A 21,019-nucleotide genomic window follows, 5' to 3' on the forward strand; every position below is an offset into this window, starting at 1 on the left:
TCAGGAAGTGGAGTTAAGGGAGAAGGTGGAGTAGTTCCTTGTGGATGTTCAGTCCACTGATGAGGAACATGAGGAGGAACCATTGCTGGTGGTAAGACCAGAGAAGATGGTCTATGCTCCTCATCATAACATCTCCTAGCTTCTTCTTGTTCCCTAATATTATGCTCAGCATTGTGAATCCATTGTTGTGCTTGATCCTGATTTTGTTGGATATCCTTTTCAATTTGTACTGGAGGTCTATCTCTATAAATGTTTCCTGGTCTGGAAACAGGGATAAATCAACATTTAGGATGTGGTTCTTGATCTTTGGTTTGTTGTGGCTGTGCTCTCTGAACATTTTGGGAGTCACTAGGAATAGAATAAGGTGTATGAGGATAACGAAGAACTCAAGGGTCAACTGATGGTGCAGCAGCAGGTGCTCTTCTGATCAGTTGGTTTGAACTGGAAGCTCTAGGCTGGTCTGCAGCTTTTTCCTGCTGTGGGTTTGGTGGTTGAGTAGATGAATGAGGTGGTTGCTGGTGATGAGGCAGTGGTTGGATCTGATCAGGATCCAGTAACGAATGAAGGCTTTCAGAGTCAGAAGAATTGGATGATTCAGGTGATGAGTCACTTTTGGAACCAGGGTCAAAGGTCTCAGTCTTTTTAGAATCTGAGCAGAAAGGAAAAGAGTCTTCTATGAATTTGGCTGTTCAAGAAAGAATGATCTTTTGACCATTAAGGAAATGATATCCTTTGGTATTAGGTTCATAGCCCAGAAATACCATTTCGATAGCATGAGGTTCCAATTTATCTTTTCTTTGTTCTTTTGGAACCCATACGAATGCTTTGCAGCCAAAGGTGCAGAAATATGAAATATCGGGAATTTTCCCTAAGAATAATTCCACAGGAGTTTTGAATAGAATCCACTTTAATGGAGTTCTATTGTACACATGAAGTGCACAATCAAAGGCAAAATTCCAGAATTGTTTTGGAACACATGCATGATGATGTATAGTTCCAGCTTTTTCAGAAATAGTACAATTGAACCATTCAGCATGACCATTTTGTTGTGGTTGATTGGCAATGGATAACTGGTGAGTAATACTGTGCATAGAAAGGAGTGCTTTGAAGGTATGACCCATAAATTCTCCCCCTCAATCCAAATGCAGCACAAGAAGATGGTGACCAGTAGTATTCTGGACAGAAACCATCCAATTGGCAAAGGCAGTATAGGTGTCAGATTTATTTTGAAGGTATAGGCAAAAGCCATAGGATGAATAGTCATCCAGGAGAGTAAGAATATACTTTGAGTGGAAGTAAGATTCCACTGGTAATTCCAGTAAATCCACATGAACAAGTTCAAGTGGTTTGGTAGCATGTTTCCAGGAAGGTTTGAAAGATTCAGAAGAAAGTTTGCCTTGTGTGCAACCTTTACAGGTAGATTGTTCTCCATGTATTGGAATATCTGGAAGACCCAATCATTGGAGATGATGAAGTATTGCTTGAGCAGGATGGCAAAAGTGATTATGCCATAACAACTCTGGCAATGTCCTAACCAGAGGGCAAAGGACCGCATGTGCATTGGTAGGTGGAAGTGGTATGCCCACAAACCAGTGTAGCAGTGAGGTCGGTGAGGCTAAGCGTGCCTCAAGGACAATCCAGCCATCTGGTGCTCAGATTACCTTGTGTGTGAGAGTCACAGTGCTGTGATACCCGTTTTTCAACAGTGCATTTCTTGAACATAGTCTCTTTGAGAACAAAGGACTGTATACAACATTATGGAGTGGAAGATTCTGCCCGTTTTCCAGGCAAATAACAACTGTTCCTTCACCTAAGAGTTGAACTCAACTTAACCCAGCAGTAGATGCAAGGGAAGGAGTATTAAACTCTCAAAAAGTAAGGAAATCAGTTTTAAAGGGAGTCACATGATGTGATGCTCCACTATCCAACATCCAAACAGACTCACCCTTTGGTAGGTTCTTAAAAGATGTGTGCACACCCAAGGGGTAGCAGTCAAAAGCATCATATGCATTCCTATCAACTTCGCCAGGGAAATATCCCACAGCTGATTCATTAGGGTCATACTTGATATCTGGATTATGTTTAATACAAAAAGGATTACATGGCACAGGTATAGGCACAGATTCGTGAAAGTCTTTTAAAGACATAGGGTGGTTTGTCTTTAATACTTGGACAGATCTTCTGTTGCTATGATCCTGTCCTTGAACATTTCCAGTAAGGTGACAAGAATTCCTGTCTGCCTTCAGAGATGTCCTGCCATATCCCTCAACATCCCTAATCACCACCATGTCCTTGTGAGCCAAAATGGGATCTGCCACTTGATTTGAGGGTGAGCTGGGACTACAAGGACATATCCTGTCCTCCCCAATAGTGGGAAGGGGAATCTGCCTCTGATGAGAGTTCAAAGTCTCCCATTCCCAGAGTTCCCATAGGGGTGAGACCACTCGGTGTAAAGTGAGGGCTGCTCGTCAGCATATAGAACAGGTGCAAGGTGAATTAGAACAAGGGATTTGTACATGAATCTTGACTGACTCAACTAGATCAGGTTGATGGTTCTGGATTTCCTCCAGATACCAAGAAGCTAGTTGGCCTGTGGAGGCATCTACAGGGAGATTGGGAGTTAACTCAACCAATTCCATTGCTGTAGTTATATCTTGGTGTGTAAGATCTGGATCATATGCCATTGTTTCACCAATGACATGAGAACCAATATATGTATTGAGGTCATTGGAATAAACAGTCTCAACCAGAGTTGGCTGTTCAGGAGAAATTTCAGGAGTGTGTTCACAAGGTATATCAATAGCAGTAATGTTGAATTCATCAGCAGCATATTCATACTGCTGATAGTCAGGGATTTCTTCAATATATGTGGACTCAACCTGTTCCACACCCTCGACTTCAACATTACTGGCTCAGGCTTTACCCTTGCTGTGTCTACAGTTTTGTCCTCAGCCATGGCCAGAGGAACCGGACTGCTGCTGTTGATTATTATTTTGTGGGTAAGGTGTATATACACCATGTCCATGACCTCTATGGTTTCCTTGGTTTCCAAAATTAGATCCAGATCCACCACCTCCATGATGGTCTTGAGTATTGTGCCTGCCATGGCATATTTGACAGAGCAGTGGCTTATTCATGCGAGCCAGCAAGGAGTTAGACTCCTGCTTGACTTTAGTGCCAGTAGATGTGGATGAATCCTGCTGTGGCAGGAGAGATTTTCTGGATTTATGACTCTAGACTTCTTTCATTCAAGGTATGGCAGTATCAGCAGATAATTGATTGGCAGGGATAGAAGAAAGAATATTGATGGGAGCCTGTTCCCAGGCTTGGGACATGGAGTGTATGAGGATGAGTGCTTTCATTTTATCATTAAGACCAATTCCTTGGCCTTGAATAGCAGCCATGATCATGGTAATCTCAGAGATTTTAACCATGATGTCATCCTTGGGTTTTATTTGAATACAGATAAGCCATTGGAACTCCATAAATGTAGTCATGGCGGATGGTTTGCCATATTTGGACTTGAGTTCATCCCACTTCTTTTTGGAAGTATCTTGGCCATCAATAGCCATTGTGATCATCAGATCACAATATAATGTAATGATGCCTTGGGCATGTGTATCAGAGGTGCACCAAGCAGCTTGATGTGCCACATCAGCAGGCATAGGAGTTGTACTGCTGACTATATCCATAATGCTGAGTGTTTGCATATAGGCTTTCATAAGAACTGACCAGGAAGTGTAGTTAACACTGTTGAGTTCTGGGATCTGTTTCAACAATCCTTCAGACATCTTTTCAGAAGTCCATCAGCAAATGTTCATAGAGGAATGATTTGACTGGATGAGTTGAAGTGGATGGAGGATTTAATAAATGATCCTGATGTTTGACTCCATGAGCAGATGCTCTAGCAGATTGTGATTTCCAGTTATGACAAGGCTTGGGGATATGAGGACAAGGATTGCGCCATTCCCTTGTTTCTGTTGTGCCTTTCTCAGCAAATCTCCATAAGGAAATGCGAGAATTATTTCATTCAAGGAGATTGAAATCTAAGGAACCAAAATAGTGGTACCCAAAGAAACTCCACACTACATCATGTAGCAGAAGTCCATTCCTTGTGAACCCAAGATAAGGTTCAGCACAATTATATGGAAAAGGAAAACAAATTTGTTGGTGCCACAATCCTACAAGTCCAGAGCATACAATAATTTCAAAAGAAGTATATGAATCCCCAATGACACAACTATCAGACACCTCATGGTACTGGCCTCCAGATGCATATGGTATGTCCATTGTACCAGGAAGAGGATAATGCCATGCGAGTGGCTTGAGACTGGCAAGCTCTGGCAAGAGCAGTGTGATGTGCCAGAAAGCCTCTTGGTTGCTCATAAAAGTTGAAATCACCTTTCTCCACAGCACATTCAAGATCTCGAAGAATATCCTCCAAGGATGGCCAATAAGCATATTCTCATCTACTGCTGGGGGTAAGCCATCCAAGATGGTGATTAGCTGATGAGTATCTGATGCTGGTACCCACATCTTCTTGTTGTTTAAGCTCTTGGGTAAAGGTGCAAAGCCTTTCATCAAATCTGTCTCTGCTGACTCTTCTTTCACAGAACCACCTTGGGATGGAGCAGATATTGGTGGTTCCATCAGCCCAAACTCCTTGGAAAGAGCATTCAAGATGCTCATTCCAAACCTGAAGAGGCAGGATGATCCTGCAGAACTTGGGACCATAGTGGACATGGGTGTTATATGTGATATAGACAAAAGTGTCATGAGTGATAGAGAAGGCAGGGATGGTGAAGAGTGAAGGATCTTCATAGGTAAACGACAGTAGATCACAGCCATTGAAATTAGCTATGGCATGCGGAGAGGAGGAATGTGTTAGCTTGGGTACAAAGTCGGTGAAATAACCATGATATGCAATGTGAATGCCAGCATTTCCATAAACTCTATGATCTCTTTAACCACATACTTCCTCCACTTAGCTCCCTCATACATCTCATCCCAGTGTTCAGCAATTTGGGTTTCAAGATGCTTGGCAATGACCAAAGACATACTTGAAGTAGATTAGAACCCATAATTGATAAACAGAAGACAAACAAGTTTTTAAAGGAGATTGAACTCAGCAACATCATCAGGGACAACTGTGAGAGTGAGCTCAGGATTGAGCAACTTGTTCACCACATTAATCTCCTCAGCCAAAGGCATTGGAGCATGATGAGGAGGAGTGGGGTCAGCTGCATGAACCTCAGTGTACGGTGGTATGGGGTCTAGGTCAGCATTGAAATCAACATCTGGGAGAGTACAAAGAGCAATAAGACAAGAACACTTGCCTTAACTTGAGTTAGTGAGTAGGTTTTGAGGAAAGATTTGGTTGGGGCTCTTGTTCTTGTTAGAATGATAGAACAAATGTAGAATTCAATGTAGACTAAGGGAGAATATCCCTGAGTTTATATACATGCTTCCATACACATGGACCAGTAACGTACATGGAAACTGTTACTATGTATAGTAAAGAATAGCAGGGAATGCTATGGAATATGATGCAATAGATGATGTCATTCTGACATCATTGTGGAGCTGATTGCTAAGGTAAGTCATGTGATAACACACATGTATAGAAACATGTAAGTCTAGAATTAGTCTAGATGTCGGACATACTAAGGTATTTCCAACACAGGGGACAGAGGGAAGTTGGCAACTTGGACGAGGCAATTAAGTTACACCATGCGGCATTGGAATTACGACCCCTTGGACATCCTGACCAGGCTTCATCTCTCCATTCACTTGCTAGCTGTCTTTAGAATAGGTATGACAATCAGGGAGCAGTTGCCGACTTGGAAGAAGCTGTCACGCTCAGACATGCAGAACTAGAGCTCTGTCCACCGGGAGATCCCTTTCGTGCCTCATGTCTCTGCGACGTTGCTTGGTACCTCTACAAGAGGTTCAAGAAACTTGCTAGAATGTGCAATCTGGAGGAGTCAATTGAGTTACACCATGCAGCATTGGAACTACGTCCGTCTGGACATCCTGACCGGGCTTCATCTCTCCATTGGCTTGCTATCTGTATTTTAGATAGGTATGGCTGCCAGGGAGCAATTGCTGACTTGGAAGAAGTTGTCACCCTCGGACGTGCAGAACTAGAGCTCCACCCACCAGGGGATCCCTTTCGTGCCATATCTCTCCGCAATGTCACTTTCTACCTCCACAGGAGGTTCAAGAGACTTGCTAGAATGTGCGATCTGGAGGAGTCGATTGAGTTGTACCGTGCAGCGTTGGAACTATGTCTATCTGGACATCCTTACCGGGATTTATCTTTCCGTTCGCTTGCTCACTGTCTTTTGGATAGGTATGACAATCAGGGGGCAGTCGCTGACTTGGAAGAAGCTGTCATGCTCGGACGTGCAGAACTAGAGCTCCATCCACCAGGGGATCCCTTGCGTTCCACATCTCTCTACAATGTCGCTTACAGCCTCTACAAAAGGTTCAAGAAATCCGCTGAAATGTGCGATCTGGAAGAGTCGATCGAGTTGTACCGTGCGGCGTTGGAACTATGTCCATCTGGACATCCTTACCGGGATTTATCTTTCCGTTCGCTTGCTCACTGTCTTTTGGATAGGTATGACAATCAGGGGGCAGTCGCTGACTTGGAAGAAGCTGTCATGCTCGGACGTGCAGAACTAGAGCTCCATCCACCAGGGGATCCCTTGCGTTCCACATCTCTCTACAATGTCGCTTACAGCCTCTACAAAAGGTTCAAGAAATCCGCTGGAATGTACGATCTGGAAGAGTCGATCGAGTTACATCGTGCAGCGTTGGAACTAGGTCCATCTGGACATCCCCTCCGGGCTTCGTCTCTTGGTTGCCTCGCTCGCTGTCTTTCGGACAGGTATGATAGTCAAGGGGTAGTTCCTGACTTAGACGAAGCCATCACGCTGGCGCACGCAGCATTAGAGCTCTGTCCACCGGGTCATCTTTATCATGGTATATCTCTCAGCAATCTTGCCTTCTACCTCCAGAAGAGACCTCAGAATCCCACTGCAAGGTGCTACCGGGAAGACCCAATCAAGCTGCGCCGCGCCGTACTGGATCTGCCTCCCCCGGAACATCCTGATCGGCCTTCATCCCTGCATTCTCTTGCTCTCTGTCTCTCGAATAGGTATGACAGTCTGGGAATAGTCTCCGACTTGGAAGAAGCTGTCGCATTTGCACGTGCAGCAACAAAGCTCCGTCCGCTAGGTCATCCCGATCGTGGCACATCTCTCCACAGCCTAGCTATCTACCTTCGGAAGAGGTTCCAGAAACACGCTGCAATGTGCGACCTGGAGGAGGCAATTGAACTGCACCGTGCAGTGTTGGAACTACGTCCCTCTGGTCACCCTGATCGGGCTTCGTCGTTACATTCGCTTGTTCTTTGTCTTCTTGACAGGTATGACGATCAGCGGATTGTCGCCGACTTGGAAGAAGCTGTCACACTGGGACGTGCAACATTAGAACTCTATCCACCAACGCATCCCGCCCGCGCTTCGTCCCTTCATGATCTTGCACTGTGTTTAGTAAAGCGTTTTCGTCTACAACACACAGCCAACGATTTAAACGAAGCTATCGCACTTGAGCAAGAAACACTGCAACTACTTATTCCCGGTGATCAGGGTTACGACGTATCTCAGCGCTGCCTTACGGAGTACCTCCGAATGAAGATCAGCCCACAAGTTGTCACCATGTCCGGTGCTCCAGGTTTTGTGTCCTTTGACTTTGCGGCAGCCATTCGTGATGTTGCATTTGAAACCCTCAAAACCATGCCGCCTAGGCCGCTGCACACGCGTACGGGCGTCCTATGCAATCGGGATGCGCAGTTATCACACTTTATGAGCAGTCCACAATACAAGCGGCTGCTGTCTTTGTGCACGGCATGCACTAAGGATCAGTGGATGGAGCACATCAAGACTTCCATTTCCGGATACTTTCAGTTCGTCACTTTTTCTCATCGCTGGGGTGAGGACGAGCCGTTGCTGCGGGACATTGAACGCCACCCAATATACGCCTTGTCATCCGAGGCGGGGGTTGGAAAGCTCCAAGCCTTCTGTTTGCACGCCTGCGAGCGGGATTACCTATGGGCATGGAGCGACACGTGTTGTATAGACAAAGATAGTAGTGCCGAGTTGCAAGAAGCGATAGGATCCATGTTTGCGTGGTATCGACGGTCCGCTCTGACAATCGTTCATCTCTCTGACGTTCCCGATAATGGTTCGTTTGAGAAGAGCGAATGGTTTCGACGTGGGTGGACTCTCCAAGAACTCCTGGCCCCGAGGACTGTACTATTCTACACCCAAAACTGGTCGGTCTATAAGGACCTTAGGAGTTCGAACCACAAAACCGACGTCGCTGTGCTGGAAGAACTGGAAAAGGTGACTGGAGTAGAGTCCTGTTTCCTCTCCGCGTTTTCTCCGTGTGTGGATGACGCTCGCTCAAAACTCCAATGGGCGTCAAAGCGTTGTACCACCCGGCCTGAGGATATCGCTTATTCCCTTTTTGGGATCTTCAATCTCCACCTACCTGTTCTGTATGGGGAATCTGCTGAGAACGCACTCGGTCGTCTCCTAGCCGAAATCCTATCGCAGTCTGGGGACATATCGATTCTAGATTGGGTCGGAGAAGCATCGCCGTTTCGTTCCTGTTTTCCTACCCGCATCACCTCGTATCAGAAGCTACCATTGCTTCCATCGCAACATAACACAGAAAGACAGTCATCGACATTGAATCAGCAGACCCCGTTGCCCGCAGCGCTGCGAATGCTGCATCGCTCGCTCTCCAAGTCGCCCCTTCCAAAATTCATCAATCGCCGCCTTATATTGCCATGCATCACCCATCGTGTTACAGCAATTCAGCTGAAACGGGATAATTCGTCGGCGTCGAGTTACAGGTACAAGATCCAGGCATCTGATCTGAGACCACTTCAGATCGTATTGCCAAACAAGCTAGAAGATGCAGCGATGGAGCAAGGTGCTCTGCAACTTGTTCACCCTTGGCACTCGAAATTACTTTGTCCATCATCAAAACGTGATACGACGACTGACAATCAGCTTCTTATTACACTGAGGAGACCATTTAATGCTCTTCTGTTGATTGAATTACCCCACAACGAGTATAAAAGGATCGCCTCCTCTATCGTCATTACTGCTCAGCTCGTAGACTCTGCCAGTGTTTTGCAAAGCAAAATTACGACATTGAAAATTGTGTAGATTAGCTATGGCATTTATGACATCAGGCGTTGTATACATATTTGATTGACTTGTGCGAGTGATAACTGCGCTTAGAATTTTCCTGCTGGTTGAATGTGTATGTACTTCGATAACCTGCGACGCCTGGAACGCCCTTAGAATTTAGGACTTGGTTAGAGGTCATGTCATGTTTGCAGTTAATAGCCATGTATAGCGACGATAATAAATAGAGATAACAAGTCACAAACAGCAGGAGGGAAACGAGCGATTCCGGACTATAAATGAGGTAAAAATGTGCACATCGTGTGCTATTCGATGGCCCATTTTCGCACTGCTTCCTTCACAAGTCGTGCCATCTCTTCGCGTGCCTGTTTCTTCGCGCTATCCGTAATGCCCACCAGTGCATCCAAAGCGCTCGGCGACGTATTGAGCGGATCAAACTCAAGAAGATGCCCATCTTTCGTGGGTAACGACACTAGAGCCGACGCTGAACTCGAAGATACTGCCGTAGGAGGAAGTGGAATAGGATCGGCTTTCGGCGTGATAGCAACACTGGGCTCAGGAGCCAACACTTGTGTTCGAGAGTTACTTTGGGAGTGAGTAGTGCTCTGGGAATTCGAGCGCGAGTGCGACTGTAGACTAAGACTTGAACGTTGTGATGACCCGGCCAGCACAACAGACGGGTCACGGCGTATGACGATGCTGTCGACGCGCTTGTGTCCCTTCGGTTTACCGATCGCCTTTTCCTTGCTAGTCCCCTTGTTCTTGAATGGCACTAATTGATTCGCCGTGTTATCCCCGCCGTCCTCGCCACCGCCGGCAAACCAACCAAGTCCAAGAGTATATGGATTAGCCAGAGGAGAACCATTAACACTCAGCATGCTCTCATCCCGTCGCGGTGCTCTCAGAGCAGGATACGTTGGTGCTTGAGTTGGCATAGTTGGGTTGAATGTTGCACTGGATGGCATTCGTGTGCGCTGCGGTTGGTGGTGTGTGGTACCGTTCGTAAGCTTTGAAGGTGACGTGCTGCGAACCGGGATGAATGGTGGGGGCTTGCCCAACTTGTACGGGCTTGGTGAGGGCTGGACGCGGATAGGATTTCGGGACTGATGATACGTATCGGCGCGAGCAGAATGGGTAACCATGCAAAAAGAGGGTATTTAGTAATACACGTACCGTTCCAGGTGTGTTGGCAACTGCGAAAGGATTTGAGAAAGTGCCTTTCTTCTTTGGAGTGGCTATTGCCATACGTGCTTGTAAGATCAGTGTCATTTGGTTTGAGCAGAGACATCATGCATGTAGGAGACGCACCGCTTTTGAGTGCTCGAGCCGGTTCACCGTCATTCGCCCCAGTCCCCGTCCCCGAACCTGAAGCCTCCGATTCCTCCAATGCGGCCGCCCATTTCCGCTTTCGCGTCTCTCGATCGATCTCTAGTTCCTCCGCATTGCCTAACCGTTCCTTCTGGAGTCCACGCAAACACGCCTGGACGTCTCCATCGTACTTGTCCGCAAAATCGCCCATCTTGACACTGCGCACGAGCTTTGGTATGCGAGAAATCAAGCCTTCCTGGTGAAGTTTGAAGTTCGTCAGGGCAACTGCTAGCCATTCCTCCAACTGGCGGACGCGGTGTTCGACTGAGATGGTACCAGGCGCGTTGGTTGTCATGAGATGATGAGATACACAATGTTTGAAAGCGATGTACCTTCGATGTCTAGGTTTTTTATGAGTTGCTGTTTTTCTTCTGGAGTGTATCTGCGCCTCAGGTCGGGGACTTTCATGATCTCGCACGGGCTTGCCAGTCTTAGCGCGACAATCGTAGAAACACACCAGTGACGCATCACGTGACCGCTCTCTCTCCCCCCAATGAGGCGGGCCGTAGCGGACCGGATCATTTAACCGGATAGCAGTATGTACCGGTGGTTGAATCCCTCGGACTCGTCTGAGTTACAGATTCCTTGGATGGGATTTCAGACGAAGAAGACCTCGTAGCCATAATTGTGCCAAAAACCCTAGACCAGAGATACTAGTAAAATCCAATGTAGATGGTGTACCACTTTCAGGGCGGATCCCCCTGAACGCACCCTCTAAGAAGAGTGTTCTTGACAATAACATTATTATCAATGTAAAAAACATGGAGTGCACAGTGTACAAGTGTTATAAATGCACATGTAATAGCGTTCAGTATATTGACACAAATGGATGAATGCACGCAGTAAACTGATAGAGAAGTGTAGCCGCAAGTGAGGTATAGAGAACGACAGCGCAGCCCCTGGGAAAAATTTGATATACAGACCAAACATTGCTTTCGAAATGGAGAGGGCCAAAAAAAAAAGGGAAGAAATGTAAAGGAACATGATGACACACTTCTTAAGTTCCAATTCCACAGGTCTAGTATGATAAAACACGTCGAGGTCCAGCCAACTACAAGGCCTCAGTGGAGCCTATGATCACGATCGCGTTTGTTCTTGAAGCTGCTCAGCAGCTTGCGGATCCCACGGTGGTGGATACCGTGCGTCGTGCAGGTTCTGGTCAGCGCGAGCATCCTTGATACGGTCTTTGGTAGTCATGTTCATTCTCGCTCGACACCGAACAAGTCGGAGTTTTGTACGGGTTATCCCTATGCAAATCAGTGAGCTATCGAAGTATGTGAATGTGTGAACCGTACACGTGGCGATCATGGTACGGTCCTCTTCCAAGAACGGGTTGTCATGCTGGAGGTCATCTTGCAAGACATAAAGACACCAAAGGGACTCCTCGTAGAGTTTCTCGCATTCTGTGGGACTCTCCGCTGGATCTAATAATTCCTTTCGTGCAGCCGTTCGACTCTAGGTAAACAACGAAGACGCTATTAGGAAACACAAGGATAAATGACCAGGCGACAACTGACAAGGGACAAGGCACGATCGTAGACCAGTTGTTCCAGACAGGTCTCGGGACCATCGTATTGGACAGGTAACCAGGTCTTCACAAGCCCAGTACGATCGTTACATTTGATAAACTGATCCTTAAACCAAAAAAGGGCTGCAGGTCGCGATCAGTCTTGCTCACTTGACTCTCGCCAATAACGGGCAGATTGCTTACCGTCGTTAAAACCCTCGCTGACCGTGAGTTCGCAATCAGGTTGTCGCATCCTCAAATGTTCTTGGTAGTTCCGAAGCTTGTCGATGCCCTTCTGGCAAAAGGACATCAAAAGTATGTATACTGCGACACATGTCACGGCGTTAACATTTGCTTCCTGGTCTGCGTGCCGCCTCCGCTGAGCATGTTTCTCTGCCTCTCCTTCTCGACGCATAAACTTAGTTGGGTCGGGAAGAGGTTCTGTAGGAATGATAAGAGGTGAAAACCGATACAACTAGGATGGATCCAGAGTGACCTACTCTGCGGTACTGCTTTGACACATTCATACATCTCGTCCGCCCAATGCATTAACACGTCCGCTTTCTGCGCAAGCTCTTCCAACGAGTCCAATAACTGATTTTCCATCGGATCACGTTCGACAGCCATGCCATCTTTCTGTTTTAGCCCTTCACCCGTAGGCGATCGTATAAGGATCTGCGGCCGTCGTGGGGATGTCTGGTAATGACCAGCGCCGGGGGAAACGGGCGACTTAGGCGTCGAGACACCAAACAACTTTCGCGACGCGAGACTCAGCGCTCGACTGAGAGCATTCGAAGCCATACGTGAAGGTGACGAGGAGAGGGGAGGTGCGTGAGGGTTCGGTGGAGGTGGAAACGTCGTGTTGTGGCTCGTGGCAGAACGTGGCGAACCAGAATGAGGCGATGAAGATGGGCGGTAGGGGGGATATATATCGTCCGGAAGATCGGAGACCAGGTTGCGCTCCATTTCCCGCCGCCGCCGAACTGAACTGAGCTCTGTAAAATCCGATATAAACTCATGATTGAAAAACAGACAAAGACCAAGTCACACACCATCAACCGCTTGGTTGAACTCCAGTGCACGAACATCCCCGACAAGTACATATTCTTTTCGTATAAGTCCATCTTCTTCAGACTCTCCCGGAATGACGGAACCTTCAGTTGACAACGGCATTGGTCCTAATCGGCCTTTCATAGCAACAGGAACGGGCACATCAGCGCCCGGTTTAGTGGGTTCTTGAGCTGGCTCAATAGGTGCGTTCGTAAGGATCTTACCATTTCCTGAAATTGGGCTTGTCACAGACGATATTTCAGCTAGAAGATAGTGGATAGCAGGAAACGAAATACCTTGGACGTGGAGGCGACACAGGAGAAGTATTTTCTTCTGGATTCGTCTCTCGTCTTCTGAAGTGGAATTTGCTAGGCGGAATCATTGCTTTCGGATCAAGTACCTCTGGAGGTATCACGCGATGATGGTCTGGAATATGTCCAATGGGAACATCGTCTGCATCGTCATCTGGCTGTGAACTCTGGGCTGTAGTCAGAGTCGAAGTGCGGGAGGTCGCATCTGGCGCTGGTCGTGGAAATTTGGATTTTGCGAGGGCTTCACTCTTGAAGAACTCCTCGAAACTTGCACGTTCAGTTGGTTGACGCTTCAATAGAGCGCGGACAAGGTCCTTGATGTCTTGGGGTACAACATATACTTCGTCTGCTTTGGTGGAACCTGTCGCGGATTGGAGTTCTTCATCGGGGAACTTAACACCTTTGGAGCTTTCGATTCTTCTGAGCAGCTCGACGTGGTTTTGCGCGCGGAACGGGGCCTTCCCAGTGCACATTTCATACAACACAGCACCGACACTCCACAGATCGGCCTTCGCGTCATACTTCTCATACCTCAGGATTTCGGGTGCCATGTACAATCTAACGAGTGACTTTCTTGCTTAGAAAAGATGAGGCCAACCAAGGATATGAAAGGGACGTACGGCGAGCCGCAAAGTGTTTCCGCCAACTTCGCGTTTGGCAAGGATCGTGCAAAACCAAAATCCGCGATCTTAAGTATTGGAACACCAATGGGATGACCCTTGGCGAGTTCTTCCGGTGAGGCGGGATTGAGGAGTAGATTCTAAAGATAGTTTAGTCTTGCAAACAGACGGAGAGACGGTTCTCTCTACCTGAGGCTTGATGTCTCTGTGCATAAGGTTCCGGGTTCTCAGAAATTTGAGTGCTCGCGCTATATTACACGAATTAAGCCTATCCTTTGTTATTGCCTGACATTAACTCACCGAGCTGACGCAAAAAGCCACGAACAACTACAATATTCAGACCACCCGACTTCGGGTGAGGATAGTACTGGAGAGCAGCCCCCGAAAACGGAGCATACTCTAGACCTTCGACGCGCCCACGCTTCTTGATGTAGTTAGTGAGATCTCCGCCAGCACAATATTCCATAATGAGATATATGTTGCGTTCCGCACGCTGTAAAGAGCATAATGAGCACAGCGAAAAGATAGGGTTCTAGAGTATGTGGCATGGATCCACTACAATCCTAGGACATGCCATTTCCCCATCTGTCAAGCGAATTGTAACGGAAACCCCTGCACACACATACATGCCCACAACAAACGGAAGGAACGGATCCACATACAACAATATCAATAAGTTTTGTGATATGTCGGTGCGACAGAGACTTGAGAATTTCGATCTCGCTTTGCAAATTGTCGAGTAACTTGGCCGTGAGGATTTCCCTGCGAACGGCCTTGATTGCGACCTGGTGGTGTGTGTCCTGGTGCCGAGACGGATGTCATGGCTGAGCAGGCAGGAATAGGATCCGTAACGCACCTCATGGTATCCTTTATATACTGTGGCAAAGCTTCCTTTGCCTATGTCGCTTACGATAACGTATGGGCGTGCTTCGTCGTCGTCCTCCTTCCGCCTGGCTGCGGACTTTTCAGGAGCCATGCCTGGAGAACGCGTAGGGAGTGGCGACGCGGGTGCAGGCATGCAAGGAGAGACGGGGGTCGGTGGCAGGGCTGACGGCTACCAGATTGGAGTGATAAGTGGAACTATTACAATGTACAGGAGGTCAAACAACTAGCGGGACTGCCGCCAATTAGTAGCCGAAATACAGGCTTCACGCCATCACATTACGCTCGATTCGGCAGTCTGTTCCTCAGAGGCCCACACACTACACTGACTAAGCCGACATCTCATACAAGACTGCAAGACAAACACAAAACCGAAAGCAACACGCAAGCTAGGGGGTATACACAGGTAAGCTGAGATATCTAGTACATGCCCTCCTCAGTTCTTCCTCTCTGAATCAAAAAATGCCACCAGCTGTCCGACAGGAACCTTCTTACCCGGACCTACCAGGGGTTTGTTCCCCTTGCCCTTTTCCGGTTTGGACTGCCGCCGTAGAATCAAGGGGTCCACGAATTTTGGAGTGCCTTGGGGGTCGCTCCCGAATGCCGAGTCAGAGCGGAAATCAGTGGACTGAGACCTGAAACGAAGCTTCCCTTCGGCTTGGTTGCTCTGCATCATACTTGTGGGTGCGCCATACGTCGACTGCGCTCTTGCACGACTCCTCGGGCTAGAAGACTCGAACAGGTTCGTCTCGCTTCCACTGGTCAACCTCACAGTAGCCAAAGCTCGTGAAGCGGCCTTTTTCCCAACCGTCTCCATCATGTCTTCGTCGTCGTCCTCGCTACTCTCAGTAGTAGACGAGAGAAAAGTAGTTCCCATAACCGCTCGCTCCTTCTCGCGTTCGAACTCTGCTTCGGCTTCTGGAGGCGCCACAATTGGGCCACCAAGTGCGACGGTATATCGTTTCCTCCCAGCTGGCATTGGAGAGGGGCTGATGCTTCCACGCCGAACACTTTGCATGCTCGGGGCAGGAAGGCCGCTCGTCGGGGACATCGCACGTGCGGGGGGTGACGATGACGCCGCGGTTCCAAGAGGACTAGACATCGAGGGCAGACCAGAGAATATCGCTGACGTAGGGCGGGAACTAGCAGGGGGTGACCCAGCAGGAGTATGGGTAGGGGAAATGACCTCGGGGCTGGCGTAGTCCCCCGTTGGATAAGGTAAGCGGGTTCCCGTTCGATGTGTCGCTACGTAAGCAAGCGGGGGACTTGTCGATTCACGAGCAGTCAGCGACGGAATCCGGCGCGGAGTGTTCATCACGCTCGATATCGCAGCCCCAACTGAGGAGATAGAAGGAACGCCGAAGGCATCTTGCGCAGCCCCGGGCGAGGACTCTGGGAATGGACTTGCATGAATCGCCCGCGGTCCGTGTGCCTCGTCATTATTCGACAGAACGGCAGGAGAATTCGCCAGTCGTGCCATCTCTCGCCCGAGTTCAGTGATACGTGACTGCATTTCAGCGACGTCATCTCGAAGTCCACTTATCTCTGGCTCTGAAGAACGCGCATCCTCTCCTCCATCGTCCTTATCTTTCCCGCGCTCACTTTCTCTTTCAACGAGCCATCGTTCTACGTCGCCCATGCGTTCCTCGAGCGCACGGACGTGAGAAACGGACCAACGCTCGAGCTTCTCGAAGCGTTTTGCGATTATTAATAGGGTTCCGGGCACATCCAACGTACCGGATGGTGTAAAGGACGCGTAGAGAGGAGGTTGTTCACGGGCGGGTGATCCGCCCGGAGAAGTACCTCTTTGTAGTGAGATTGGAGAAAGATTAATGGGCGGCTGTGCCGCCGGTTGCGGAGACAGCCTCACGGGGGTCCTGTTGGGGCTAGGGGACGTTGGGGAAGACGTGTGTGGATGAGAACTGCCAGGTGGGGGCTGGAGATTGAGATCTGACGTGCCCCTGTCTTTACCCTTGACAACCTTCTTTTCCTTCTCGCGTGCTTTGACTTCCTTGACGATTTGCTGTGCTGGCGTGAGGGGTTCCTTTTCCTTGGTTGGTGTTAGTCGGTTCTTCGCAGCGGTCCACCAACTGGGCCCGGTCCCGGCTTCCTGTGCAGAACGTGCGGGAGAGGGTGGGTTAGGAAGCGTCTGCGATCTCGCGCGTTGCGGGGGAGGCAAGGACTGCGGGGAGGAGTTCATCATGGCAAGGACGCGCTCCTCCATTGCCCTTCTCTGTTCGGCTTCGCGAGTGAGGATCATTTCTGCCTCGCGCCTGCTCCGATCTCGTTCCCGCCTGGCCTCTGCCTCCAGTTCTGCATCTGTAGGGAGAGCTTTACTGGATAATGCTGGAGTCATGAATGAACCGACGCGCTGCGCGAGATTGGCTGCAAACTGGGACACAGATGTCGAAGGGGATTGACTGCGAACCCATGTGCGATCTGCATCGCCGTCGTCATCTTCATCTTCGTTGTCGCTGTCTTCGTCGTCGTGTCCGGGTTGGCTGTCTTGGGAGTGTCTTCTTGGCACAAAGGTGTTGCGGAGTGGCGAGGGTGGTCTGTTTGGGGTGGATGGGTGGCCAAAGACGGGTTCGGGCTGGATGGTCGTGTATCAGTACTTTTTGCATGTCTGACTGTACGATGTCGGTACCAAGTCCAACGAAGACGGGGGTGATACCACCGAGGTGGTCATGCGTCGCTGGTGCTGCTGTGTTGGAGCAGGTCTTGGGGATGAGAGGGCGTTAAGATTGGCGATGCTTGGGGACAACGACGTCGACGAGGACGTGTTGGCCAGCGAGTTGCCCGACATGGCAGACACTCGTCGACGCGAGCCCGGACGGCGACGACGAGGAGGTTGAAGTCAGGGACAGATGGGAAACACCTTCCTAATCGAGACAGGGTACCTCCCTGACAAAAAAAGTTCGTGGGCGGGGGGAAACATCCAAAGGGACGTGCGTTGGACGCTGGCATGTCCACGACAACGGGACAAGGCCTTTGATGGACTCGAGACGCGCCGAAACGTGTGTTCTGTTTGATGTCGGTCTGGCTGGATTGATGATAACCCCCGCCGTGCAGACTCCAGGCGCTGTCGGCCTACGTAGAACACCAGAGAACATTGCTCGCGCGCACACAGGCCGACATCGAGAGACTCAAACAGCTCAAGAGTGAGATACCCGTGCTCTCCGATCCACCACTTCTCAATGGCGACCCCCATGTATGTACAACAACTCCCTTGCCCATCGCCGCAGAATCCTGACGACCCTGCAGAGGAGTTCCGTCTCTGTTCTCCAACTTCTTGGAAGCCGGGAGAAGATCCTCCCATTTGAATGCTACCATCCGAGTCTGTCATTTCCAGACAAGATTGACTGGCAATCATTCTCGGCTTGCGGTGATTGTGCAAGTACTATTGCCATTTCGTTCGTCGTCTGATGTATTTTGGACCACGTCCAGACCCAACACCGCTGCGGACGCTCGCCATTCGAACTCGCTTGCACCACACTCAATGCAGCGTGCCCCAACCAACCCAGCGTTCCCCCCTGTCTGCCCTTCAGAGATTTGTAAAGGATGCTCGCAAGATTATCATTGACCCAGTCCTCGAAAGCATATGCGGCAACCCCCACACAAGCGAGGCCGATCCTATATCTACTACTAGTAATTGCTTGGATAATTCAGATTCACTCCACGAACTCGATTGCTTAACCACCACTACCACCACTCTACCTGCTTCGCTATCTGAAGACGAATCTCAACAACCCACCCCACTCGTACAAGAATCAGCTACTGCCACTCGGAAGCGCGAGCGGGCTTGCGCCAAGATTCGCGAGCTTAAGAAACGCAAAGTGAGACCCGACTTAGTGGTCGGGTGCAAGCTTGGAGAGGAGGGCTCAGACTCGGTGTTCGTGCGCCATGACATGGAAGACGAAAGTGCTGCAGTTGACGTCAGCGTCGATACGCCCGCTGTGACACCTGTGGACGGATCTTTCGTCCAAGAGGATACTGCGGAAACGAAGGGCATGGACACCTGTCTCGTGACACCTTCAGAACAGGCAGGCTGCAGTGGCAGTAGTAGAAGCAACAGCGGACCACCTGTCTACACGGATACATTCTCGCGGCCATCACGCACCCGGAAGCCATCATTGAAATTGCAATCCCAGGATTTCGGAGAGCCCAGAGGCTCTTCGCCTTTACAACCTCCAACTCCTTCATTGGGGAAGCGCTCCCGGGATGCATGCGAAGTCAAGACCTCAACTCGCAAACCCAAGACAGAACAGCTATCTCCCGTCACGGAACTAACCGTAGAGGCAAGCAAACTCCGTTCAGACACGTACAAACAGGCATGGTCGATATCCGAGCAACATCTCCTCGAGCGCCTTCTGGAAGAGATTCCTGATGGAGAGAGAAATCGGTACGTCCGGTCACCAGATACTAACGTCACTGATTGGTTATTTCACATAGCTGGGCGAAGATATCGCAAGCGATGGGAGGACGGAGGACACCGAGACAAGTGGCGAGTCGTGTTCAAAAGTACTTTGAGAAGTTGAAACGATTCGGACTTGACGTAGATAACGGCAAAGGCAGCGTAGGCAATTGAGGGCTGTCGACTGACCTCGTCCCGTATGAATACTTTGTAATTGCTGTCTATAGTCTTGCGTCCCAGCAGGTGAGATAGCCGGTAACCCTAACCCGAAGGCGGACATGCAGAGTCGGCTGCACCATGTGACGTCTAATAAACCGCATGGGTCGACGCTGCAGCACTTTGATTCATCACGCCAAAGTCGATTCAACCCCGACGTAATCAGAAACGATGTCGACGCAAGGTTTTGACCCTAACCAAGCTCAAAATCTCCTCGAAGTACGTTGTTCCGAGCTTTCTTATCAACTCAGGACTCCCTGACGTTCGAAACACCCCCCGTGGTCTCGCCATGAAGATCGAAAAACAGTAAGTGATCGTCCTGTCATCAACCATCTCATGGGTGCGTACTGACCAGTCGGTACTGCAAGATTCGCTGTGAAGGCTGTCGAACATGCCCAGGTGAGTAGTCTGGCTGGAACTATGGACCCGCGTCTTCAACTGGATTCCTAGACCTACTGGAACATCCTCGAGAAAGTCCCTCCCCGCGGATTAAGGCTAACGAAGTGAGTGCGAGCGCATCCAAATCTGGGGGGGATGGGACTTGTGCAGATGAATTCCTCGACCGTCCAGATTAGACGATGAAATCTACGAGCACGTGATGTCTGCCTTCCCTGAACTGAGCGGGAATGATCATGAGAAACTGGTCAAACTGGACGAGGACTGGCTCAAGAGTGAGGATGGGAAAAAGAGATGGCGGGCGTTTGTCAACGCGTCAGTACATGATTCATACCTGCCAGGCTAACAACGATTGACATGTACTATACATTCATCCCCGCCAGGTATGAGAAAAAAGTAAAAGATTTCAACTTTGGTTCTCTCATTCGCACGGACGCCAAGCTGGAGTATTCGGAAACCAACACCATCTTCGGTTAGTTTTCTTCTAATCTAACGCGTTCGATCCGTATCCCCGCTGATCTTTTTACGTGTTTTATCTTGTTGTTATCAGTGACTCGAATGCAGTTCTACGCGATCGAGGTGCGTGGTTTTTCCCCGTCGTTAAATGGACATAACATGAGGATGTTGATTCACCACAGATTTCTCGCAATAGACTGGGCCTTAATGATACGATACACGAGATTGCCAAAGCCGACGCAGAGAAGGAGAAGCTGAAAAAAGCCGCTCTGGCATCCGCTAAATCGTAACCTTATTCTTCTAGGAGATGAGAGGGGGGCGTCTTGCTCGTATTTACATATTATCATATCAGCGACGAGGCACCTCGCCACTGCTCTATCGCAGTGACACATTTCAGTTCGTATATATGTTCATCTGTCCGAGCCAGGCTGGAGGTGTGAGACTGGACGGAGGAAGGGTGTCCCCATTGATCTGAGATTGACATCCTGTGCGTTTGCCCCTTGTGGGTTCCCCGTATCTCGATAACTGAAAAACGTAAAAAAGTGGGGGAGGGCGTCTGTGGTGTCTCAAGG

At 49.1% G+C, this 21,019-nt stretch overlaps 7 protein-coding genes across 7 annotated transcripts; 4 read left to right on the forward strand and 3 right to left on the reverse strand.

Moving 5' to 3' along the window:
• Nucleotides 1-5,939: 5,939 nt before the first annotated feature.
• On the forward strand, nt 5,940-7,481 carry F5J12DRAFT_698178 (TPR-like protein; the record flags this gene model as incomplete). The annotated part of the gene is made up of 2 exons (XM_051740462.1): nt 5,940-6,119; nt 6,252-7,481. Coding segments are annotated over 2 exons (1,410 nt in total), but the record flags the coding sequence as incomplete, so codon positions are not given.
• Nucleotides 7,482-7,934: 453 nt separating this feature from the next.
• On the forward strand, nt 7,935-8,645 carry F5J12DRAFT_717601 (uncharacterized protein; the record flags this gene model as incomplete). The annotated part of the gene is made up of 1 exon (XM_051741068.1): nt 7,935-8,645. A coding segment is annotated over one exon (711 nt), but the record flags the coding sequence as incomplete, so codon positions are not given.
• Nucleotides 8,646-9,322: 677 nt separating this feature from the next.
• F5J12DRAFT_815015 (uncharacterized protein) lies at nt 9,323-11,044 on the reverse strand. The gene is made up of 4 exons (XM_051745013.1): nt 10,928-11,044; nt 10,536-10,859; nt 10,401-10,477; nt 9,323-10,330 (listed from the first exon to the last, which is right to left on the reverse strand). The coding sequence occupies exons 1-4, from the start codon at nt 11,001-11,003 to the stop codon at nt 9,533-9,535; spliced, it is 1,275 nt and encodes a 424-aa protein (XP_051602024.1). The 5' UTR covers nt 11,004-11,044; the 3' UTR covers nt 9,323-9,532.
• A 628-nt stretch (nt 11,045-11,672) lies between these two features.
• On the reverse strand, nt 11,673-15,101 carry F5J12DRAFT_717593 (kinase-like protein; the record flags this gene model as incomplete). Its single annotated transcript, XM_051741067.1, has 12 exons — nt 11,673-11,842; nt 11,891-12,050; nt 12,113-12,246; nt 12,307-12,543; nt 12,603-13,097; nt 13,155-13,371; nt 13,469-14,021; nt 14,084-14,223; nt 14,273-14,331; nt 14,384-14,576; nt 14,746-14,883; nt 14,940-15,101. The coding sequence occupies 12 exons, from the start codon at nt 15,099-15,101 to the stop codon at nt 11,673-11,675; spliced, it is 2,658 nt and encodes an 885-aa protein (XP_051602025.1).
• A 40-nt stretch (nt 15,102-15,141) lies between these two features.
• On the reverse strand, nt 15,142-17,633 carry F5J12DRAFT_815026 (uncharacterized protein; the record flags this gene model as incomplete). Its single annotated transcript, XM_051745014.1, has 2 exons — nt 15,438-17,633; nt 15,142-15,371 (listed from the first exon to the last, which is right to left on the reverse strand). Coding segments are annotated over exons 1-2 (2,011 nt in total), but the record flags the coding sequence as incomplete, so codon positions are not given.
• Nucleotides 17,634-17,959: 326 nt separating this feature from the next.
• On the forward strand, nt 17,960-19,553 carry F5J12DRAFT_904353 (uncharacterized protein; the record flags this gene model as incomplete). The annotated part of the gene is made up of 6 exons (XM_051748513.1): nt 17,960-17,982; nt 18,038-18,126; nt 18,265-18,306; nt 18,413-18,613; nt 18,635-19,367; nt 19,418-19,553. The coding sequence occupies 6 exons, from the start codon at nt 17,960-17,962 to the stop codon at nt 19,551-19,553; spliced, it is 1,224 nt and encodes a 407-aa protein (XP_051602027.1).
• An 11-nt stretch (nt 19,554-19,564) lies between these two features.
• F5J12DRAFT_815041 (putative polysaccharide biosynthesis protein) lies at nt 19,565-20,939 on the forward strand. Its single transcript, XM_051745015.1, has 5 exons — nt 19,565-19,901; nt 19,964-19,994; nt 20,046-20,098; nt 20,166-20,306; nt 20,375-20,939. Exons 1-5 carry the CDS (start codon nt 19,885-19,887, stop codon nt 20,466-20,468), a joined length of 336 nt encoding a protein of 111 aa, XP_051602028.1. The 5' UTR covers nt 19,565-19,884; the 3' UTR covers nt 20,469-20,939.
• The last annotated feature ends 80 nt before the right edge of the window (nt 20,940-21,019 follow it).

Source organism: Pisolithus orientalis (genome assembly GCF_024613125.1).
Source record: "Pisolithus orientalis strain OTSU chromosome Unknown F5J12scaffold_7, whole genome shotgun sequence".
Classification (NCBI taxonomy): domain Eukaryota; kingdom Fungi; phylum Basidiomycota; class Agaricomycetes; order Boletales; family Pisolithaceae; genus Pisolithus; species Pisolithus orientalis.